Source organism: Geospiza fortis, unplaced genomic scaffold (genome assembly GCF_000277835.1).
Source record: "Geospiza fortis unplaced genomic scaffold, GeoFor_1.0 scaffold138, whole genome shotgun sequence".
In the NCBI taxonomy this organism is placed as follows: domain Eukaryota; kingdom Metazoa; phylum Chordata; class Aves; order Passeriformes; family Thraupidae; genus Geospiza; species Geospiza fortis.
In genome coordinates, this window is record NW_005054307.1 from 3,226,323 (window position 1) to 3,249,064 (window position 22,742).

At 37.6% G+C, this 22,742-nt stretch overlaps 1 protein-coding gene across 2 annotated transcripts in view; it reads left to right on the plus strand.

The window, feature by feature from the left end:
• The window catches only part of THSD7A (thrombospondin type 1 domain containing 7A), a 190,082-nt gene that overhangs the window by 70,620 nt on the left and 96,720 nt on the right, over positions 1-22,742 (plus strand). Inside the window, exons 2-5 of one of the 2 annotated variants that reach the window (XM_031066747.1) lie at positions 1,615-2,446; positions 17,653-17,901; positions 19,418-19,599; positions 21,283-21,351. In XM_031066747.1, coding sequence (XP_030922607.1) covers positions 1,615-2,446; positions 17,653-17,901; positions 19,418-19,599; positions 21,283-21,351 — 1,332 coding nt within the window. The remainder of the gene's footprint in view (positions 1-1,614; positions 2,447-17,652; positions 17,902-19,417; positions 19,600-21,282; positions 21,352-22,742) is intronic. The other variant, XM_031066748.1, reaches the window with a different exon arrangement.

Consider the following 22,742-nt stretch of genomic DNA (forward strand, 5'->3'; position numbering starts at 1 on the left):
AATTGTGTGGAAGGCAATGAGAGTTTTAAAGCTCATGGGAATCAGTAATAAGATGTGGCCACATATTCCTTCCAGTCATTCAATAAGAAGATGTTGTAAATAATTTGTATCTGCCATAGTTCATTACGCTTATTCCTGCACAGTACCAAAATGATGCTGTTAACCTGCTTTGAAAATAGTAAAGGCTCAGCCTGGCGTCTTCAACAGCTTTACTCACAGAAATAGTCTTGTACTGGGGTCATTCAGGTGAATGAGGATTGTGTGGCTTGGCCCCAATTTCTTCATAGGACAGAGACATCCTCAGTCAGAGGAAATGTTTTCTGTGTGATCAAGTGTCTGCAGATAGACAAGTTTTCTTTGATAAATAGCTGCAGGTTTTTTTCTGAATTGCTTTTTCTTTTGTTCTTATGTGGTAAGTCAATTTACAGTGTGTATGACGGGAGATCTTACAAAACCTTTAAAAGTGTAGGATTTTTTAACCTCTGGCTTGTGAATTTCATGTTGAACTGGGTGAATATTTCAATTTTTAATAACAGAAAAACTACATCATCTTTCAAGGATATAGCCTTTTATTTATTTTTGTTGACATTTATTATAACAACATGTTGCATGTCAAATATTTACCCTTAGAACTTGGAGATTTAAGAAAATGATAGGAACAAGTTAGGTGTAAATTACTCCTGGGGACATTCCAATTGGGCACAAGAGAAAACTCTTACAATGAGAACAATCAGATGTTGGAATATTCTCCCCAAGGAAGTGATAGATTCCTCAATATTGAACACCGTTAAGTTACAGTTGGACAGGGTGCTGAGCCATCTTGTCTAGACTGTGCTTTTGATGAGAAAGTTTGGACCAGATGATCCTTGAGATCCCTTCCAACCCTGTATTTTATGATTCTGTGATTCAATAGCTTCTGTTATTTGGAGAGTTACCAGCTGGTATGTCTCTGTCTTCAAGAGCTTATTCTATTCTATAATATCACAGATTGTGTGGAATGAACATTTTTTAACTGGATTTTAATTTTTATTTTAGTTGTAATAAAGGAAAGACTAGAAGTGGCCTCCTTGAAATCACCACTGTTTTTCAAAATGTATTGTGTAGTTGTTCTCATTTTTGCATGCAATATGGAAGGAAGAGAACACAATATTAATTGGCATCAAGGTATTAAGTGTAGTGCAGTAGAAATGTGAAGAAAAAAATTAAACAGTCCAGGAAAAGTTACTCAAGTAGATGAGCGAGATCCAATTCATGCCTTCAAGGGAAGAGCTTTGGCTCCTGCCTTGGCAGCAAAAAACTAAGTTGCAAATGTGATTTCTTAGTTCATAGTTCTCTAATGTGATTAATTCATGTGTGTGTTCAGGAGTTATTCAAGATTAAATATTCAGTTTGTCTGGGATAAAAAGTGAAATGTATCTCTAATCATAAAAAGATGAAGAGAATGAAGATGTAGAGTATGTAGATGTAGAGTAATCCCATGCTTGTATTCTCAAAGTTTGAGTTTCTCCAAGGATGAAATTCTTAGACATACAGGAAATGCTGAGAGCTTGTTTTCGCAATATGGCAGAGAAATAACTTGAGTGAGCAACGTTAGCATCTTCTCTTGTTTTCCAGGTCCATGGGGGAGATGCATGGGAGACGAGTGTGGCCCAGGAGGCATCCAGACACGAGCAGTGTGGTGTGCCCACGTGGAGGGCTGGACCACGCTGCCCACGAACTGCAAGCAGCCCGAGCGGCCGGACAACCAGCAGAGCTGTTTCCGTGTCTGCGACTGGCACAAGGAGCTGTACGACTGGCAGATCGGCGGCTGGAACCAGTGCCGGCCCGTCCTCTCCCGCAGCCATGAGAAGCCCCTGGAGTGCCTCAGAGGGGAGGAAGGGATCCAGACAAGGGACATCACCTGCATACAGAAGTCCAACGGGGCTCCAGCTGAGGATGTCATCTGCGAGTACTTTGAGCCAAAGCCGCGTCAGGAGCAGGCGTGCCTCATCCCGTGCCGGCAGGACTGCATCGTGGCCGAGTTCTCGCCCTGGTCCGAGTGCTCCAAGACCTGCGGCAATGGGCTCCAGCATCGCACCCGGCACGTGGTGGCTCCGCCTCAGTTTGGTGGGTCAGCTTGCCCCAACCTCACGGAATTCCAGATGTGCCGGTCCAGCCCGTGCACTGTTGAAGAAAGCCTGTACAGCCTGAACGTGGGACCATGGAGCGCATGCTCAGTGCCCCATTCCAGACAAATAAGGCAAGCTAGGAAACGAGGGAAGAACAAAGACAAGGAAAAGGACAGAGAAAAGGTGGTTCGAGATCCCGAGGCTCGCGAGTTAATTAAGAAGAAGAGGAATCGTAACAGACAGAATAGACAGGAGAACAAATACTGGGACATACAAATTGGGTACCAAACAAGGCAGGTCACGTGTACTCACAAAAATGGGAAAACTGCTGCTCTGAGGTAATCACCATTTATGTTTGCATACTTTAATTTTTATCTGTTTAAAGTAAAACATGCAGAAGTGGATTCATTTACATAAACCCAAATCTCAAAATAGAGTTCATGCTATTTCCACTTCTACATCCATCATCAAGCTCAAGTGTTTTCTGTTTTGTGTTTTGTGAAACATGCAAACTGTGCTGGTGATCATACTAAGCATCACGTACATGTGCACCATTAAGCTGTGCTAGTCCCTAGCCTCTGTTTTCTTAAATAGATTTCCCCCAAATGCTTGAAGATATGTATCAAATGTCAGCTTTGTTTCTATGGGCTCAGGCAGGTGTCTGATCTCTAACAAGTCATGCATTTTTCTAATAGGTGATGTAGAGGATGGGCACAAAGACTAACAGGAAACTGGACTGAGTCAGACTTGCAGTATAAAACAAGAGAGAAGGATGCATGAGAAAGCAGCAGCAACTTATTTTGTATTATCTTGTATTAACTTATTATTGTATTATCTTTGATTTGTTTTATCTGGCATTCTCTTGCTAGCTCATGTATTTTTCTTTCCTATCCCCCAGAATGTTTTTATTCAGCTCAAAAAGTCTTCTTTCAGTCTAGTCTTCCTTTCTTTGATGTGATTCTATTTCCTGCCCTCTCGCTCAATGCCTGATTAATCAATTTTACTTCAACTGTGAAATGACTAGGATATCTTGCTGAATGAGGCTGACAGTCATTGCTGCTGTGTTAGTGTTTAGGAACTTCTTTCAAGGTATTTTACTTTTGAGTTTTTGTTGTGCCATTTAAACATTCTATCACAGAACATGTAATTGCTTCCACCTTTTCAATTAGAAACCCAATAATATCTTTTTTTTCAAGTGTAGAAAACTTTTTTTTGAGTATAATTCCTTTCAAGAGATGATCCAGCGGTGACACAGGAAAATGATGAGCTCCCTGGTTTAAGGGAAGAACTGGAAGGCTTGGGTTGTTCTGTTGAAGAAGGGACATATGGGTGAAAATGTGAGTGAAATGCCTATGAGTATGTAACAAGCCATCACAAGGAAGAATCGAGCAATTTATTCTCTATATTATGGATATATTGGAAAAACAATAGTGGGCAAATCACAGCAGTGCTGAATGAGGCTGGGCTTCTCAATACTGGGAATAGGAGACTGGAGAAAATTGCTTGGGCCATGTGTGGCACCTCTATCTTCAAAGGTTTATTAGCAAAGGCTAGAAAAATGCGTGTGTCAGGGATGACACACCTGGAGTAGCTCTTGATTAGGGAAGAAGGACTGACTGTATAGACTTTTTGCAGTCTCTTCTAGGTCTGGTTTTCTTTAGTTATTTAAGATTTTGATCCACACTTTGGTGAAGGTCTTCACAAGAAATCTTAAAATCAGCAGCTCAGGCAGTCCCAGGTGTTGGCTGCAGCACAATCTCATTGTTGGTACAGAAAAAATTGCCTTTACTGCTTCCTTTTCCAGCCTCACATCATGCAGCCCTCACTGTGCCTAGCCCAGGAACATCATTAACCTTTAAATACAAGGAATAATTTATTATACATCAGTTGCTATCAGATAGCAGCCAGGCACTCTTTTTGAAAGTCCCTAAGTTTTTGAAAGGTTAAGAAAATTATTGAGTAAAAAAAAGGGAGGAATGACATAGTCATGCCAAAGCTCTGATAAATGGTAAAAGAAAGTAAAAGTATAGTTGGAAGTCAGTGGCATACTTTACTCATCATCTTTACGCTCACTCTTGAATTCACTTAGATCACCAGCACTGTCTTAAGTTCAGATACCACAGTGTCTTGTGCAATTTCAGGCTGGTGCCGGGAAGTGAGTGAAACCTTCTTGCCTAAGGCAGTGAAACAATTGATAATACAGTGTAGGATCAATTCTTCAAAGAGGTGAAAATTAAACAAATGATGCAGTGAGCATTTGTATATCTTATGGGAAAAAAATTATGTTTTAATTGCACAAAGTATTTTGAGTAGTCTTCACATCAATTTTAATAACGATTTTTTTTCTTGTTTACATAGTATAAGCAAGAAAATTTGGTGAAATGACTCATGTGAGAAATTCTGGTGCTGGTAACATAGCTTTTAGAGACCAATGTATATCAGCTGCATATCCTTTTGCATCATTTATGCTGCACCCTTCACTAAGCAATCAAATGCTTTATTCTATGACTGCCATTTCAGAATCTGAAACAATAGAATTATTTTTCTGCCCAGGGTGTCAATGCAGCCAGCTCAAATGATTTTATAATCTCCATCACATAGTAACTGTGTTACTAAATAATATAGACAAGTAAGGTGACTGGAAAACCTGCCGTTCTCATGTGAAATGCTCTTCAGCTTAAGTAGTCCATTTTCAGTGAGTTTTGACTTTAGCAATCAGAAACAATCAGCCCCCTGGCAGCATGACTGAAAGAAGAATAAAAACCCTCAGGCGAGTAATATTTTTTGCAGAGATAGCAAAATTGATATATTATAAAAAGGGTTTTAAAAAAAGAACAACTTTCACAAGGGTGCTACAGAGGAAATGGTTCTGTAACGCTGTCAGCAAAACTTCAAAAAGGCAAAATTCTCTTGACATACCAGCACACCAGGCGTGGTAAAGAGAAGTGAAACAAGAAAATCAAAGTTTAATTTATATACTTTATTGCTGAGTGAACAACAGATAGTCTCCCATGAAGGATGAAATATTGGATTTTGTATTGGCCGTTCTGCAATAATGTATGTGTTACATGGCCTGTGTTTGCTTCGTGTTCCCCTTAGTCTGAAATTCTGGTGCACTGAAAATATTTGAAAAATAGAAATGTTGAAGGAAAAAACAAATTCAGTAATTAAAATTGGCTTATAAAGTGACTTTTCTCTGGATAGCTAACAAAATCTGGACAGCGCTGCTGTTAGTGTAGAGGACAAAACTTGATTGTCTGAAATGTTTCCTCTCTTTATCAAAGAGAGCTGTTAGACAACAAACTGGCAATGTAGAGAAACATAAAACGTATGAAGAAGCTGATTTTGACTTACAAACCTGTTTGTCCTATTACAAGTTGTGATGATTATGCCTCATGTTAAGCCTATAATTTTCTGTTGTAATATGGACTCTGTTGCAGTTGTGTCTCAAATATTTAGTCATAATTTTCTTTGTGAGCAGACTTTTGTGGGACAGTTTAGCAAAAATGTTTGGCTGTTTTGTACAAATTGTACAAGTCTAAGAAAATATTTTTTTAACTGTTTTTAATTCATACAGCCTTTTTACTGAAATGCTTTCTTGGGACCCCAGTAGATTGGGAAATTTGGAAGGACTTGAGCACAGTCATTTGCGACTGTAAGAATATGGAACAGAACTAGAGTTTTCTGAACTGTATGTTTCTGTGCTTCAGCAAAGATTTTGAAATCCAGTGACAAAGCACATCATGTACCCCTGAAGCAGCTGCTCCATAAGTGTGGGGACAGCCTGTCACTGCTAAGAGTCACTTAACTCAAATGGCTGGAAAGGGGGTTGTAGTTAAAGCAGTTCTTCAAGGATATAACTGCCTCTTAAAAAAAAATCCCAGGAATTTCTGCACTATTTCCTTTATTTTTCTACACCTTTTGGATATTGTTTGTTATCTTGCTTAGTCTGGGACCAAAACATTTCTGAATGGGGGAAGAATGGAGGAGACCACATAGGAAACCATCCCCAGCAGCTCTGGTTGCAGTCCCCATAAATGGTTAATACTCTCTTGTCATAACCAAGAGACCTGCATGTGAAAATGAACATTATTGGTGACCTAAATGACCTGAAATGAGAGTTCAAGAAAAAAAGTAGAATTTTATAAATATTCAGAGCTTTTATTTCTTTGTTAGAATATAACCATATGCAATTACAATCATGGAACAAAATTATCATCTTTGGTGTGTTTCACCTCTGTTTATCTTAGAAAGTTATTATTTTTTAATTATTTTAATGTTCTTCACTAATTCTGTGCGTTTTTTAAATATCTAGAAAACTATATCCACATCTTGTAACAAATTTAACTCTTGGAAGTTTACATGATCTCATTGCAGTGCTTTACTAAATTTCAAGTTTTGGAGAGTTTGAGCTTTTATTTATTTCAATACTATAGTTGAGAGATGAGAGATGAGAGTAGGAGCAAAATTATTGAATTGCCTTGCTCATGTTGGGCATATATAATGTTTAATTTTTCATCTTACTTCACAAGGCATGTATCTGCTTAAAGCAGAGTCACAATATTCGCTACTGGCCACAGGTGCTAAGCTAAGTAACCAGAAATGAAGGAATTTGGGAATGGCCAGTTGAGTATTTAGACTGATGAGTGAATAATACCTAAGATATTGTCAGGAGAATCAAGGAGAGAGAATCTCCTCCTCTAGAATGGCATTTTAGCTTTGTTTTCCTTTCCAGGTCCTCATAAAACAAATGTCTGTGTTCACTTTATGGACTTTCACTCCCATAAATTATGAACTGTATGAAGGGGGAAAATAAAAAACCAAGCCAAACCATCACAAGCCTGTTGCTTTATTTATGCCATTGATTTGGAAAGCAGACAAGTCACCCAGAGGAATATGCTGTCAGCAAACAGAGAAAAGATTCAGACACACAATACAGCGGCACAGTTTGTTGAACCCTGTAATGTATCCCTTGCTTAAAAAAACATCTTAAGAGATTCTCTGTACTTCTCTGAGCCCCTCCATGAGGCAACAGGCAGAAAGGGAGATGTGTGTGAAGGTGGCAGGGGTTAAGGTAGAGTAACTTCAAGGAGATGAGCTGCAGAAAGGTGAGGGAAATAGCAATGCAGAGAGGATGGGTTGTGGAGATGAAGGAGCATGAACAACCTTTTGTTTGTTACTGAGGACCAAATGAGAGCATGTATGTCTGCCCCTGCTTTTTATGTTACTGTACAGGCAGCTCTACTGCTGTTTGTAGAGGAAGCCTCCAAGCTCACCATACTGTGAGGATGTAAAAGCCATAAGTGGTTCACTCACAGAGCACCTGTAAATATCACAAACTTGGATAATGAGCTATATACAGTCATCTTGATTCGTTAATTTGGAATTATTTAGAGCACATTCTGTTAATAAATAGAGAACAGGCAAGAAGAAAGTCATGTTGGATGAAAAACTTCTTGATAACTAAAAACTACAGGGTTATTTTTCAGGTGCATTGGGATAATAAAAATGTAAACTCTTATTTTAGAAGCAGGATGCAAACATTGCTTTCCTATAGTTTTCCATTATGCCTTTAGAATTTCCATGAATTTGAAAGTAGAAGCATCCTGTAGTTTTTTAATGTGATTTTGGTGGAGACAGTAATTTCTGTGGATATGCATAATATTATTCAATGGGTGTTCCTTTCTATTGTAAGTACCTGCTCCATCATCTTACTGAGGCTGCTGTTTTGACAGTGTCTTGTCAGTATTGCTACACATTTGACATACCATGCCCAACTCTAGATTTAAGATGGAAACGTACACACCGTGCTGAATAATTGAAACAGCAATGAATGATTCCTTTTTCTGCACCATATTTTAACTCCTTTCATACAGTGAACAGTTGTTCTGTCATCTAGATGTATGACATTTATATATTTCTGTGCAAATCATCAAGATTGGGTGCCTTTCTCATATATAGTTTTTACTCAAATGCATGTAATCATCTTCCTTAGCAAAATATAATAGGCTATAATGTAATGAGGGCTGTACTCTATGTTCTGATAATCTCTTGTGGCAATAAATCCTATGAATGAATAAATTATTTCCTTGAATGAATGCAGTGTTGAATTTTCAGCTTCAATCTAGAGATTATGTTGCAGAGTGGTAAATTGAATTAGGCACTGAGATCTTTAATGAAGATTCTCCTACACTGTACTTTTATGCAGATTTTCTGCCTCACTGTCAGTTAATGTTATTTGACCTCAGTGTGACAAAATAAATGTTAATCAAGGAGTATTTTTCAAAATTTTTTATTTCCTATACTGGTATTATATCATAATCTGTAAAGAGTCCTATAGGGAACAAAATAGAATGTATTACTTTTTTAGATTTATTTTGTGGTTTGTTTCTTTTTTTTTTTAATTAAACTGCTAAGCGTAGTCTGGGACTTAGAGTATGCCCTTGTTTCCTCAATCAGCTTCATAAAGTTATGGTAAGGGAGCCTGTGAATTGAGCATCCTCCTGGGACATATTGCCCCTCAAGGTGGAAATGCACAGGACTCACACACAGAAGCCACAGGTTCCCAGAACATCAGGGTTGGCTATTTCAGTGCCCAACTTTCAGCAGTCTCACTGGAAATAAAATGTGTGGCTTGTCTCCTAATACTGACCACATTTTTCCAAGTGCTGGACAATGCAATGGTACTGCCAAATCTAAGCATCAATACAAGGAACAAATCTGAACTAATGGCTGAAACACAACTAATTCTAGTTATATAATTTTCAGTAATATATTTCTTTATATCTAACGTTAATACTGCATATTTCATTCACAAAGTTTGGCATTTAATTTATTTTTTCTTTGCTGACAACCCTGTGAATTTAGCTGTTATTTTCGGTCAAAGTAGATTCTGATTAATGCTATGTAATGAAAATTCCCACTGACAAAGGGAAATTACTCCATAAAGCTTTAATAAGTCATCTCTGTAGATGCTTGCCAAATAAACTGCTCTGCCAATTTCAAAATTATCTGTAGCATGAGATGTGCATGCAGGTCACTGTATCACTGGGCTGTGAAAGATAGCATTCTCACTGAGACCTTTTGCTTTCTTGTCTCCTCAGACACTCATGGTATCTGCAACAGCCCCACAGCAGCTGTTGTTGACTCTTGTTTGGTATAGTAGCACCCCTTGTTGCTTTGCCCGTATTTTTTCTGGACACAGTAGTTGTATGTAACCTCTATCTTTTGTAGTGTAGAAAGCCTAAGTGGTTTTGTTTATTTCAAAATTGTTTGGCAGAATTAGTTGAACTTGTGAAAGGATCATGGGAAAATAGTCTTGTGAAAAACACTTTAGTGGACAGTATTGGAATTGTAAATGAATAGAAGTGAGCTCATTGTTTGTGTGATTATAATGGCCCATTATACCGGGAGGTACTAACAGTGTCTCAGAGCAATGTGCAAGATGACCAACACTAAACAGTGCAGCTGTATGGAAAATGAATGAGGACTATGTCATTTTCTACAAGGAAAAAGTACATGCACTGTATTTTCACTGACTTCTTTCAAGAAACAAGTTGGTACCAACCATAAACTAAGCCTCTTAAGGATGACTAGACTTCACAAATGACATTTTATGTCTTCAGAGCGTATAATGGAGGTCATCTAAGCTCTGGATTTAAATAATTCTATTATTATTCTTGCTATCTAGTACCTGCACATTAAATAAAATTTTTTAAATTTTGATTTTATTTGAGAAAACATCCTTTTTTTTCTTTAGGTGAAAGACTTTAGGCAAAGGTCTCTCTCAAAATCCAGCTATACTTGTGGTCCAAGAATAGCATAGAGTTAATTTGATTATTTTACTTCACAGGTAAAGCCTCCAACAAGCTGTATGAACTCTGAGGAGAGCACTGCGTGGAAAATAAATAGCTTGTTGTAGCACATCAGGACATTGTGCTTTTACCCATAACTCCAAAATCCCTCTTACTCATACTGAGTATGTCTTAAAGTTCCCTGGTGGTCAAATAGAGAGCAAGGAGAAGACACTCCACATGCAATATTAAGATCTGGATTTAATTCCAGATAACACAAAGGATTAATATTCAGCATGAATACTGCTATGTTTCCCCAGGCTTCCTGCCCATGAGTGTGATCATTCAAAGCTAAAATTGCAAAGTAGAAAATTGCACACATGGGTCCTTATAATTCAAAGGTTGATTTGACCTTCTGACCTAACCAGATCATTTCTGTGAGGTAGTTCTGTTAAGGATGTGAGCATCTAGGCTGTAGGTCTGCCCATGGGTCGTCAGATTTCCCAGCAGTTTAGGCCTGAGCTTTTCTAGGATGTGATGCTAATGAGTGGTGTGGTACAGGTTTTACCCCTTCCTTCACTGTAAGGTTACATTTATGAGAAGCAGATGTGGTCATTGCAAACTGTTCCTTATAGTCTCTAGTCTTATAGTAATTTACTGAGATTAAAAAAAAATTCTGAGCAAACTGGTGATATTCTCTCCACTGGGAAAGGCAAAATATGCTTGTATTCAGCTCCTACTTTAAATTATTTTCTTTGTCTTAAGGATTCTTTGGGAGTTGGGCCAATGTTCATGCATGCCTGTACGTTGTTTTGCAAGGATGCTGCCCAGCCTTGTGGCTTGTTATAATGTGATTTACAATCGCTATTTTCAAACACAAATTTGCTTACTGACTCTTTTCCTAAAGATTCCTCTAGTTTTAGTTTGCCCTTCAGTCAAAAATGTCAACCTTTGCAAGCCTGCTTCTGTGTATTTGTGTATGTGTGTAGTTTTGGTTTTCAAGTGCTAAACGAACATGTAGTTTTGGTGTTCTGCAATTAATTTGTTATTGTTCCAAGTCTTTCTGCAGATGAGTTTGTTTGGTGAAATGGGCTTGTATGTCAGCAGTTCTCATCTTGTGGCTGGTGGTAAAGGTTGGAAACCATTTTTCTAATTGTATTCAATGAAGTAATGTTTCATGAGATCAGCAAGAATTCAAGAGAAAATCCTATGGTTCGTGATGCTGTGGCTGATTGTGGGAGATGCCTGATGGTGTGCAGGACTTTGCAGCTAGGAAATGGTTAAATTATTCTACTCTGAGGGAGCTCACTGTGGACTTTTTTTTTTTTCAATCTTCTAGGTAGTTCTTGCTCTTCTTTCTTATTATTTAGATGAAGCCTGTTACAGCATTTTGGATTTCCTTAGAATGTTGATTGTCCTTTGATCTGAAACCTTCAGAAGCAGCTACCTTTTTCTCCTGAACTGCTGAACCTCCTCTTATGATATTCAGTATGTGTTTCTTCCAGGCAGATAGCCTAGTTTTTGATTGCATCTTCTTCAGTCCTCTAAAGTTTTTTATTCATTCATTCAGTCAGTCTTGTTTGTTCAAAACATAATTGGATTCTGTCGGGGTTTTGCTTTGGAGAATGAAAGCAGAACTGCAAAAGGAATAATGAAGGTCCTTCCCAGTAGGTGGGAAAATGGAGCACATTCTGACTCCACAGGTCTTCCTGATCTTGAAGGGCATGTGGTATCTCATCACCGTGACACTATTTAGTATGAGAGAGTCAAGAGGAGGAGGAATGCCATTTTTCCCTAGGTTTTGTGTCTGGTGTCTAACAATATAGATGTCTGTTGAGGATCTCTTAATAATTCTGGCTCTGCTGAGCTCTCTGACACTCTCTGTGTCTGCTTTCCACAGCAGTGACAAGAGTAGGTCAGTCGTGCCAGGACTGGAGCAACTGGGCAGATCCGTAGGTACTTCTACAAAGTCTAGAGTGACAGGAGCCAAGACCCTGTGGACATACATGATCCACTACTACACCAAACAGTCAACTAGGATTTAAAAAATCATAGTTTTTGATTTTAAAAAATGAAAAATTTCATTTAAGTCCTTTTCAGTCAAAGCCCTGTCTTTTGTTCCTTCTGAGTGCCAAGAGCTTATGTTGGCACCAATCTCCTGAACTGTAGCCATGTTATTAATTTAATAATGGAAATCTCTGTATGTAATCAAATGGAAAATCAGCTAAAGAAAAAACAAATATATCAGAATTCTGGGAGAATGAGTATAGTGAATGAAAGTAAGGAATAGTAACTGAAAATTTCATTAATGAAAATCAAAGCTGAACGTGGATAATGGGAAAACCAAAGTTGAACGTTGATAATGGTGAAGGAGTAGAGGCAAAATAATGCAGACAAAAGTTTTTAAAGAGACTATTTAGTTTTCATTAACCTTGCCAGTTGGGCTCCATTACTTTACATCTTTACATTATAGTCAAAACCAATAAATAGCAGTTCTTGTTACGTATCAGTACTGAGTGAATTAATTAAATTTATTGTAAAGGACATGTTCTTCACTGTTCAATTTTAGATTTAAATTACAAACTTCACAGTGTTGCTCCATTACATTTGAGCATGAAAAGCAGTGTAACAGGAAAAGCACAAAATCGAACTTCACAATGGTATCTCCTCAATACCTTGTGTTTGTGACTCCTGTTTCCATTAACTTATAGACTGTTGAGATACAGTAATGTGCAGATATTTTAGGAGTGTCCTCAGCATGAACATTGAACAGTCCTCAAATCCAGACCAGTTTTCATCTCAAAGTTGCACATAGAGTCGAATGGATGTGTAGTTGCAGGATATAACTGTGTTCAAATAAAACAAGACCAAGTGAAAGAGGACTCATGGACCTAACAATGAGACAGTCAAGGAAAGCTCTTATAGAGGTGTTGAAGCTCAAAAATGCCACAGAGAAAGCAAATACAGTTATGCAAGGCCTGAAATCAGAAAATGAAGTTAACTGAGCACTTTTAATGCAAAAATAACTATCTACAGTTATGGGTCAGTAAAAAAGGTGTGTAATGCATTGTTTCTAAGATGGTGTAAGTTCCAAAATCTTATCTAGTTTTAGGATGCATTTGTCTTAGTTCATGGAGGTGAACACTATAAACTTTTCCGTGCAAGATTCAGCTTGCGTTCCAAAAGTTGGTAAGCCATAGTTTGCTGGAAAACCAGAGCGTATCTTGGGATAGTGTGACTGAGTACCTGCTGTCTTTCCATTTTTGCCCTCCATTTGCTACTGCCAAGGCAGCTTTCCGACTGCATGGATTATTAGTTAGTTAATAGTCAGAACCTCCCAGCCATTCTGATGCTGCTCTTCATCTTTTCTCATTAATTCTTCTTTCTAATTACTAGTCCAGTCCGATATGGACGAATACCAGCAAAAGCAGAAAATCTCTTAGTTGTACAAGTTATGAATGGAGTATGCTCATGCAGCAAAGAGTCCTACTGCCTAGTTTAAAACCTATTTGTATTTTGTATTCATATTGCATGAATTTAGAGATCAGTCATGCTGTCATGCATTACCATGCATTTGGCTTCATGAATGCAGTATGCACAGCTTTATTTATTGCAAAAATCTATCAGAAAAACCCATTTCTTGTCTAGTTGAATTTGTAGAGGAGAAAATTCCAATGGTCTCTTCCATGGCTTTTCTACACAACCTAAAAGACAACTTTTGAGGCTGGGATTATAAACACTCATACAGATCATTGGCATATAAAATCAAGTTTTCCTGATTTTTTAAAGCTGTAAAAGTATTTTTCATTCTCTAATAGATTTTTAGGATACTTCAGAGATATTTTTTTTTCTCCTGACTTAATCTAATCTTTTCACACCTTTTAAAGCTTATTTTTGACTGAAGAGAGTTCCTTCAACTGCACAACTTGCTCATTTGTACACAGGTACTGTGGTGTAATTTGCTCCAGGCTTATGTGTCAACCTTTGTTCTCCCCATGTCTTTAGCCTTAATTATCCCATAAATTACTTCAAAATCCCTAGGCGTAACCTTCCTATTTTTAATTCTTAAGTGATATTTAGTTTTTATTTATTGCTGTAGAAGCACAAACAAGGCTATGGAACGTGAGTAGACACAAATTCTTGACCACATGTCCGCAGAAGAGGTTGAGCAGTAATTATGTTCTGTAGGTTGTCCTTTGAACCTTTTTCTTTACTTCTTTGGTCTAATCTATGTCTTTGACGTCAGGAATAGGTTTATTGTTGACTTAATAGCAACAGGGACCATTCATCCCCTGTGATGTATTGTTTTGTTTGGGACTGCTTTCTCTTTCCATCGTGTCATTAAAGTCCTTTTATACTTTGAGTTTCATTTCCCCACTATATCTAACTGTTGTGTGAAATAGTACTTTCTCAAACCACAGCCTTAGTTTAATTTATATAATTCCTTCTTCCCTGCCAAAAATCTTGGGGCATTGTCCTTTGAATATATTCACTGGATTGAGAGCAAGATGCTGCAGCCTTTGTATGTTACCCCTATGCTGCTGCTTCTTGTATCCAGTTGGCTCTGTTGACTTTTAACAGCATTTTTATGTAATTCATGCTTTTCTTTGAGCTTTCCAAGCAATTATCTGGGCACAGCTATATGGGTTGATAGTGGGGACTTATTTGTGTCCTCCCTGTGCTTCTTGAATGGTTAAATTTGCATATATTGTCTACTAAGACATTAATCAAGGGCATGAAGATGTTTGGTGCAAAACTTCTAGTGAGTTGGGCGGTATCAAGAAATGAATGTTAATTGTCTATTTTTATTTTCTGTTGTGTTACTTGCCCATTCGCCTTTTATCCTGTGAGAAGATTCACCCCAAGTCTGCATGGCTAAACGAGACACATAAATCCATCAAAAATTGCAGAGAGCTTTACTTAAAAGTAAGCTTTGCTTTCAGTTATTTGTGGAGATCAAATCTGTGGCACTAGGTACCAGACTCAGAAGAAACTATTTTGTTTAGCAAACACATTGCCAGCTTTTGATTTAGAATCAGTCTACTTCTGGTAAAATAAAGTTTTAAGTATGTGATTTTTCCCTTCCTTACTTGGGTAGAGTACAACACATATTCTTCTGCTGCCTGTAATATGAAGGAAAACTCTTGATAGTGGCCATTTCCAGTTAGCTCTCACCATTTCTCTAGCTTGCTCAAAGAAAACCAAGTGTTAAAAGAATAAACAGCAGCTAATTTGCTTGGGCAACTCCCCTTTTTCTAATTGTAGTTAGCCCTGCCCTCTCACAAAATAATATGACAGTATGCATAACAGAAAAGAGTTTGTGTAGTGGTGACTTACAGTATCAGTTTCTTGTTGGTGTTTATGGAGTACTGCAAGTAGCACATGGTTTTAATAAGCAAATAAAGAAAAAAATATAGCTCATCTTACCTCTTGCTTGTCTCCCTAGTAATATTTATGTTCTGGTTACAAGAATTTAAGAACATCCTTGTTTTATATTTAATTTTCAATTATTTTATTTCACAAGTAAGTATTTTAAGTGAGGCATCCTTTAACTCTATTGTTTTATTTTTGTTAAAGATAATAAATAAACAATGAAGTTAATAACATGGTATAATTCTGTTTGGGTCTTCTTCATGCCTGCATATGGAAATAATTAGTAACAAACATTAGCATTTCTCATGTAACACTTTTAACACTTCTCCCAAATAAGTTTTGAAACAGGTGCAAAGCCCAGGGACTGTTACACATCATTAGTTACCCTCTTCCCTCTTCACCAAAGCTACTTTGTGGTGGCAATTCTGGGCATGTTCCCTGGCAATGTGCGTCTATAATTAACCTCAGCCCCAGTCACAGTGAGTGTGAAGAGGTTGGTTTACTCTGCCCTCAGATGTGTCACATTGGATGGAACTTGGAAGGGGAGGATACTTCATCTGTTCTACAAAACAATTTGCAAATACTGCCCATGTTAGAAACCATAAGGAATGTGTCTTTTCTCCAGTCACTAAGATGTGTCTTTCAGGGATCAATGGGTCTATATGTTTTGTCAAAGGTACAGAAACTGATTTATTGATTTTGACAGTACTGTAGTCCTATCCCAGATGGGGCTACATGTAGGTGAAAAAGCCCATTATTAAAAAACAGTTTTCTCAAAAACTCTGAATGTCTTTCTCCACAAACAGGATGTAGTTTTTTGTCCTAAAGCAGAATAAAAGATGACTATCATGTGTTAGGGTGCATTAGAAATCTCCTCCTGAGTAATCCCCTATGGTCTGTCAAGACCAGCACTGTCTCACCTTATTGTCTCCAGTGGTAGAGGGAGATGCAATTTAAAGACCAAAAATATGACACCTGACTGTCTTTTGTAGTCCATTCATCTTGTATTTCACCAATATCCAAAGTAAATGTATTAGGGATGATGGCTCACAGATTTGTCAATCTCTGTTTGGTCATGCTGACACTGTCTCCATAACCAGGATCTTCTGCTAGCAAGATGTAGAATTGGTCTGTTTCTTGTGCATATTATGCTTTCATTTATGGTGTTTTTAAATCTCTCTGTTTCATCAAGTATTCCTAGTTCTATTACAAAATTTTGTAAATAGAGGTTCAAAATCATGTTGAATGTATGGGTAGGACCCAATTTTGTATAGCAGTGAAATACTTGTAAACATTAATTTCTCTGTATTATTTTGTGTTCTTTTAAAGGGAAAAATCAAGCCTTTGTAGTATAGTTTATAGGCCTGGTATTGAACAGAGTGCTGCTTGCAGCACCAGTAAATATTTTTCCTGTCTATTTAACTGCTTCAGAAGCCAGATTTTTATTCTAACCCAGACATGATAAAAAAAGAAATCTATGTTGTAATTGTAATTAAGGAGATAAAGTTATGTTTTATTTAACGGTAGTTTACCTTCTCTATTTCTCATTTTTCTATTGTGAATCAAGCTTTAAAATAGAAATGTTAGTTTTTACTTAGAATATAAAATTTAAAATTTTATATTCTAAGTAAAATAGAAAGAGTAAAAGTCTTTAAAAAGAGTAATTTAGAGGGAGAAAATCTTGCTGACAGCCTATGTAATACACGAATAGGGCAATCAGATAGAAAATGGAAATTAAATGATGGCCTTCATAAGGAACAGGAAAAAAGTACTATGGGTAGCAGGGCAGACTTCACTTTAGGTTAGAGATCATTCCCTGTTTGGACCATGAGGCATCACTATGGCAACTTACCAATGACAAACAAAGTTATTAGTGGCCAAGCATTCAATATGTTTGCCATTGTGTTTTTAAAACATTTGTAGTCTGGAAATTAGGACAACATGACACTGAGTATTTTTTTCTCAGCAAAAACTGCTTTAGTCATCTCGGTTTTGAATTCTCTCTTACTTGGAACAAAGTTCTAAAAGGAAAAAAAAGAGTATACCTAAAAATAAAAGAAGTGAAAAATGTATGTATTTCCTCTGTTATACCTCCATACATGTAGGAAGACTTAGACTTTAATTTTATTCACAGATATGGCAATATTTTGATCACAGATATGGCAATACTGGTAATTTTTACTATATCTTTGTCTGGTTTAAGTAGCTTTCGTCAAAAGCCCTTTGGCTGACTATTTGGGATCAAATAAATGTGGAGTAAAACTTAACAGATTTAAAAATATTTACTGACTTTCATGTAACCATTGACAGTGCTTTTGCTGTAGGAGTTCATGACTGTGGATGTGTGTGCTAAAAGCTGTAACGCTCTCTCATTGCAGCTTCTGCAATCAGGAAAAGCTGCCCATCACATTTCAGTCCTGTGTGATCACGAAGGAATGCCAGGTGTCAGAGTGGTCGGAATGGACCCCCTGCTCCAAAACCTGCTTTGACATGACAACCCCTAAAGGGAATCGTACAAGATCACGGACCATTAAGCAGCTCCCCGTTGGCAGTGAGAGTGAATGCCCACAATTAGAAGAAGCAGAGCAGTGTGTTTCTCAAGGAGACGGTGTAGCACCCTGCATTACGTAAGTTCGTTCATTTCAGTTCTCCACTAGTAAAATGAACAGTTTCAATTAAGCGTATGAGGCTGGTAATGGAATATCAACCAAACCACTATTAAAGAAATAATGGGTAGGACTTTACCTTTTTTCTTTATCCCTGTTTATTCAATGTTCTTGAAAGCCCAAAGTCTGCAAATAGTTCCCAGACTGGTGCAGCCAGTTCCTTCTCTAAATATAGTATATTTTCTTTTCATTCATTTCAGTTTTTAAAAGACAATATTTGCACATACGCAGAGTCATGCAAGATGAAAATAAATTAATTGTATTGATTTGTCAGTGATCTTTTCCCTATGTACCATTTCTACCAGAATCATTGTTTTCTGAATTTCTTGTCTGTTTGTGGATCAAGTGTTGAACACTTGATAAACATCTGGTTAGCTAACAGACTATTTTAGTGAGACTTGTATTCAGCACAAGAAAGGCCCTAGATGGGAAGTGAGAGAGGCTAACAGCGACAGCAAATAAACCTTAGGAGAAATGACAGCTAGCACTTTACAATTCAAGAGATTGCTGTAATCCTTATCTAATCAGAATTAATATTAAAGTCCCAACTGTGTTTTTTCTTTATCAAACGAAGAATAGGGTCTGGAGAAACGTCACTTGATATTAAGCATCTTTGACTGTGATATATATTTTTCATTTAAGAGTTGAAATATCATCCTTCTTTATCTCCAGCTGCATTAGGAAGGACTTTGCTGTATTTAACCTTGAAGTAGTTGTTAGGTAGGGAATTCTGTGGCATTTCTTGAGTTCATAATCCCGATTGGGTTTTAACTGTGAGTCAAAGATGATCTTTGCTGTGTATTCACTGATTAGGAAGCTTCCAGCTTCTCATCATTCATCAGTACCCAGCAGGGATGCTTCAGTACTGCAGAATGATCCTCCTTTTAACTGTGAAAAAGAGAACTTACTGAAAAGTTTTCCTGAAGTCATAATAAAAAATATAATCATAGTTTCGCCTTGATATCCAGAAGAAACTTTTTGTTTCAAAGATAACAATAGGCTTTTGGGTTATTTGGGTGGAGGGAGGGGTAGTTGTGAGGTTTTTCCCTCATTTTCTGGCTCTTATGTTTCTCAGCATTCACATCTCTTTCATATTTTGGATTTTTTTTATACAAATTGTAAAGCTCTAAGCAAATGCTGAGAGTCACAGTCTTGAAAGTTACCTGAACATGGACTATATGTCTCTGTATATCAAGTTTTCTCCCCTCAAATAAAACATTTATATATGTGGTATGTTTCAGGAATTGAACAGAAAAGATCCTCCTAAAGAGTAACAATTTTAAAAATTAAATAGTACAAAAAGAGTTTACATATGCATAAAATGTGAGATTTAATGCACCTTTATGTGCAAGAACTTGCGGTGCTCAGGCCTTTTATGAAATTAATGAGGTACTGAGGTGTTTCAGCTTGTGTAATTGAATACTGTGTGAGATGGCTTGATGATTCCTAGAGACCCAATTAACCGAGTGTGGTGCAGGTATGGCTGGCGCAGCACTGAGTGGACGGAATGCCGCGTGGATCCTCTCCTCAGCCAGCAGGACAAGAGGCGGGGGAACCAGACAGCGCTGTGCGGAGGCGGCGTTCAGACCAGGGAGGTGTACTGTGTGCAGGCTAACGAGAACCTCCTCTCCTACCTAAATACCCTCAAGGAGAAAGAAGGTAAACTTGATTCAATTGCAATTAAATTAGGGCGAAATCAGAGCGTGTTTTCTTCTGTCTTCTGTCACAAGTGCCTCCTTACCTTGTGAGTTACTGCTATTTTTTAAATTCAGATGAAAATGCTTAACTGCTGTGGCAAAGATTTCATTCTCTATGCTGCAAATATAGATTCCAAATATAAATTCCTACAAATTACTGTTTCTTAGTTTCTACTGAAAAATACTGTTCAGGACACCTTTTCATAAGAAGGAACGTGAAAAGGTGGGTCAGAAGTCCTAGACTTGGTATTTTCATCTACTGTAAATTTCTTGTGTGTCCTTCATCTGGGTGATGAACTTGTGCTGTTTGATGTGCAGATGGAATATGCAAATTCTGGCATGTAAGCTCAATATAGAAAAATGCAAAAATATTATTAGATTTAATTTGCAGAGAACTGATTTTCTTTTTTCCTTTATTTGGTCAAATTTTTTAGTAGCTTTCAGTACTTCAGGCCAATATAATTTCATGGGTTTATTTACCTAACTGAAAGAGAGAAGAGATTTTTCCTTGTCACTGTTAACGCCTGCACAGCTTCTTAAGAAAATAGAGAAAAGCTTAGAACAAAAATCTTTAATTCATTTGGTAGTATACATGTTTTAGAACAACACTTGAGTAGCTTACATTACATCTACTTCTGTATCGTAATGCCGAACTAGAGATTCAGAAATCAGTGAATTAAGCTAAATGCATTTAACTTTTTAATTAAATTTTATCCTCTACCTATTTCATGCAAACACACAGCCATATACTTCAGGAAAAACAACATCAATATGCAAATCCTATGTAATACCACATTTTTGTCCAGGGCTGGCCAAACAGCAGACTAACAAGGTTCCTGCTGTGGTTTAAAGGTACTCTCAAACTTGCCTTAGAGGTAGAGTTTGTGGGGAATGTTAATGCCAACATCCATTTCAGCGTGACTGCTCAGATCAGTAGGGTGTGACTGGTGAGCTCTGCAGCCCTACATCTGTATTTATTAAAGAAGAAGCTTTCAAGCCTCTTTGTCTTATGCAAATCAGCTCTGCCCAAGGGCTTTTAATAAATCGCCTCTGCTGAACAAAGTTTAGACGCCTCTGCTGCAGTGTGAACTACAAAAACCTCCCTGCTAAGGAGAGGTAACAATAAGACCAGTGGCAGCTTACTGTTCAGAATGATGATTAGGATTTTGGTAGGCTGTGAAGTCTCGCCAGATTAGGCGTGTGTGAAATTTACCCTTATCAGACTGTGACAGGAATACATGGAGCCCATCAGGAGGTAATCTCTGCAGGCTCCTGAAAGCTGATTAAAATGTAACTAGTCTTTGGATGCATAAACATGAGAACAGTTTTTCAAGAGCTCAAACTGGGGGGTGAAGTGCTTCTTAGTTTAAAAAGGAGCTCTGGGCTGTTTCCACATTAGGGGACAGATTTTCAGAAGAGGCACTGCTCTGCTCATCCTCCCTCTCTCTCCCGTCATAGAATAGAAAACAATGAGTAATTTGAGGATGGGAAAAAGCCAGGGCACACACCTACCAGATTATGCTATGGGGAAACGCCTTCATCTCAGTGTAGTTTACTGTTGGTTGTAGCAAATGCTGTCTTGGTAAGGCTGATTTAAAGACCTCCCTTCTCATATACTCATGGTGGCGTTTCCCTGTTATTTCAGAAAGTCAGTCACAGAGCAAGTCGAAGGCTAGTGCTGCACCTCTGCTATCAATCACTTTTGAAATAACAGGTAGGTAAATTAAAGCCTCCAACCTGACCTTTTGGTTAAGAGCATGCTAAGGAGGCCATGCCCTTTTGGGGGACCTTGTTTGCTATATGTGTACACTTACTATGTTTATGTGGCTCTGAAATAGTTAAATGGATTTGAGCATTCTCAGGAAATTTCAGATCAGTTTGAAAGTGACAGGCCAAAATTGAAACTAAGGAAGCTCATGAGCCAGCTGGGATGTGGGAACAATTGCCTGCTCCACTCTTCAACCATTTTAGCTAGTGATTGCTTTTCCTCTCACTTCTGAGCATCAGGAATTGTATTTCAGCTTTCATCATAGCTGCTGTTTCCAGTCCCTTCTGTAGATTTAAAACACCAAGTTACGCCTCTGGTAAGAGTTTGAACTTCTAATACTGAGCTGAACCAGAATCCCTCACACTATTCAGGTCAGTAGGAAGAAGAAGGAGCATTGGTTGTAGTAGTTAAGCAGTGACAATCAAGTTCCTGGAGGTCACAGTCATGCTGCCATTTACTTGCCACTGACTTGAATTGTTTCATCTCTGTTCACCTACTTAACTGGTTTAGTCATGAAGTTTCTCTTACTGTATGAGGTGGACTGTTTCATCTTATTCCGAGTACCTTTAAAACCCTCGATGTAGAATAAAGAGGAAGAAAGTTCCTTATGGGCATAAATTTATTCTACATCTGCAGATACACATTTGTTGCCTTATTAAACACAGAACTGCTTACATGCATGGAATTGTGCCATTTCTCAGAGCATAAGGTTCTGAATTACCTAATGTTTTTTGATAACAGAATTCAGCATTATAGAAAATGAGAAGAAAATGTTATTTACTTGTTGGTCTTAATGTGTTTTAGGCTTGGGTTTTTCTTGGGATTTTTGAGTGAGAGCACTTGGAGAAATTTCTTTGTGTTGTTTGCTATGAAACCAGTGTGGCAAATCACCAGAAAGAGAAATATGAAATTGTGTCTGCTTATAGTGATACAGTAACATATAAATTCAGTCTCCTTGCTAGCTTGGTCATTACTGGGCACTAGTCTCTTGAGGGTCTTTAGAGAAAGATGGAGAATTTTATGTCTTGGTAAGAGTAGCAAATGCATAAAAGCAGAACTGTTTTTTTTTTCCTTTTCAGTTGTTTTTAAAATGCAGTAATTCAAGGAGGTGTTTTCCAAGGATATAAAATATATTCAGCTAAAATTTCCTAGTAGTGAACATTATTTCAGGAATGGATAATTAAATCTTACTTTATTTTTTAGGTTACTAGCCTCGAACCTGAAATTCCTTGAAAGCTGAATCTAATTTATTAGTTAGACTGAAGGAGAAAGAGAGATTATCAAAATACATTAACTTTTCTTTCTAATTTTGGCCCAAAATTTGGTCAAATTTCACA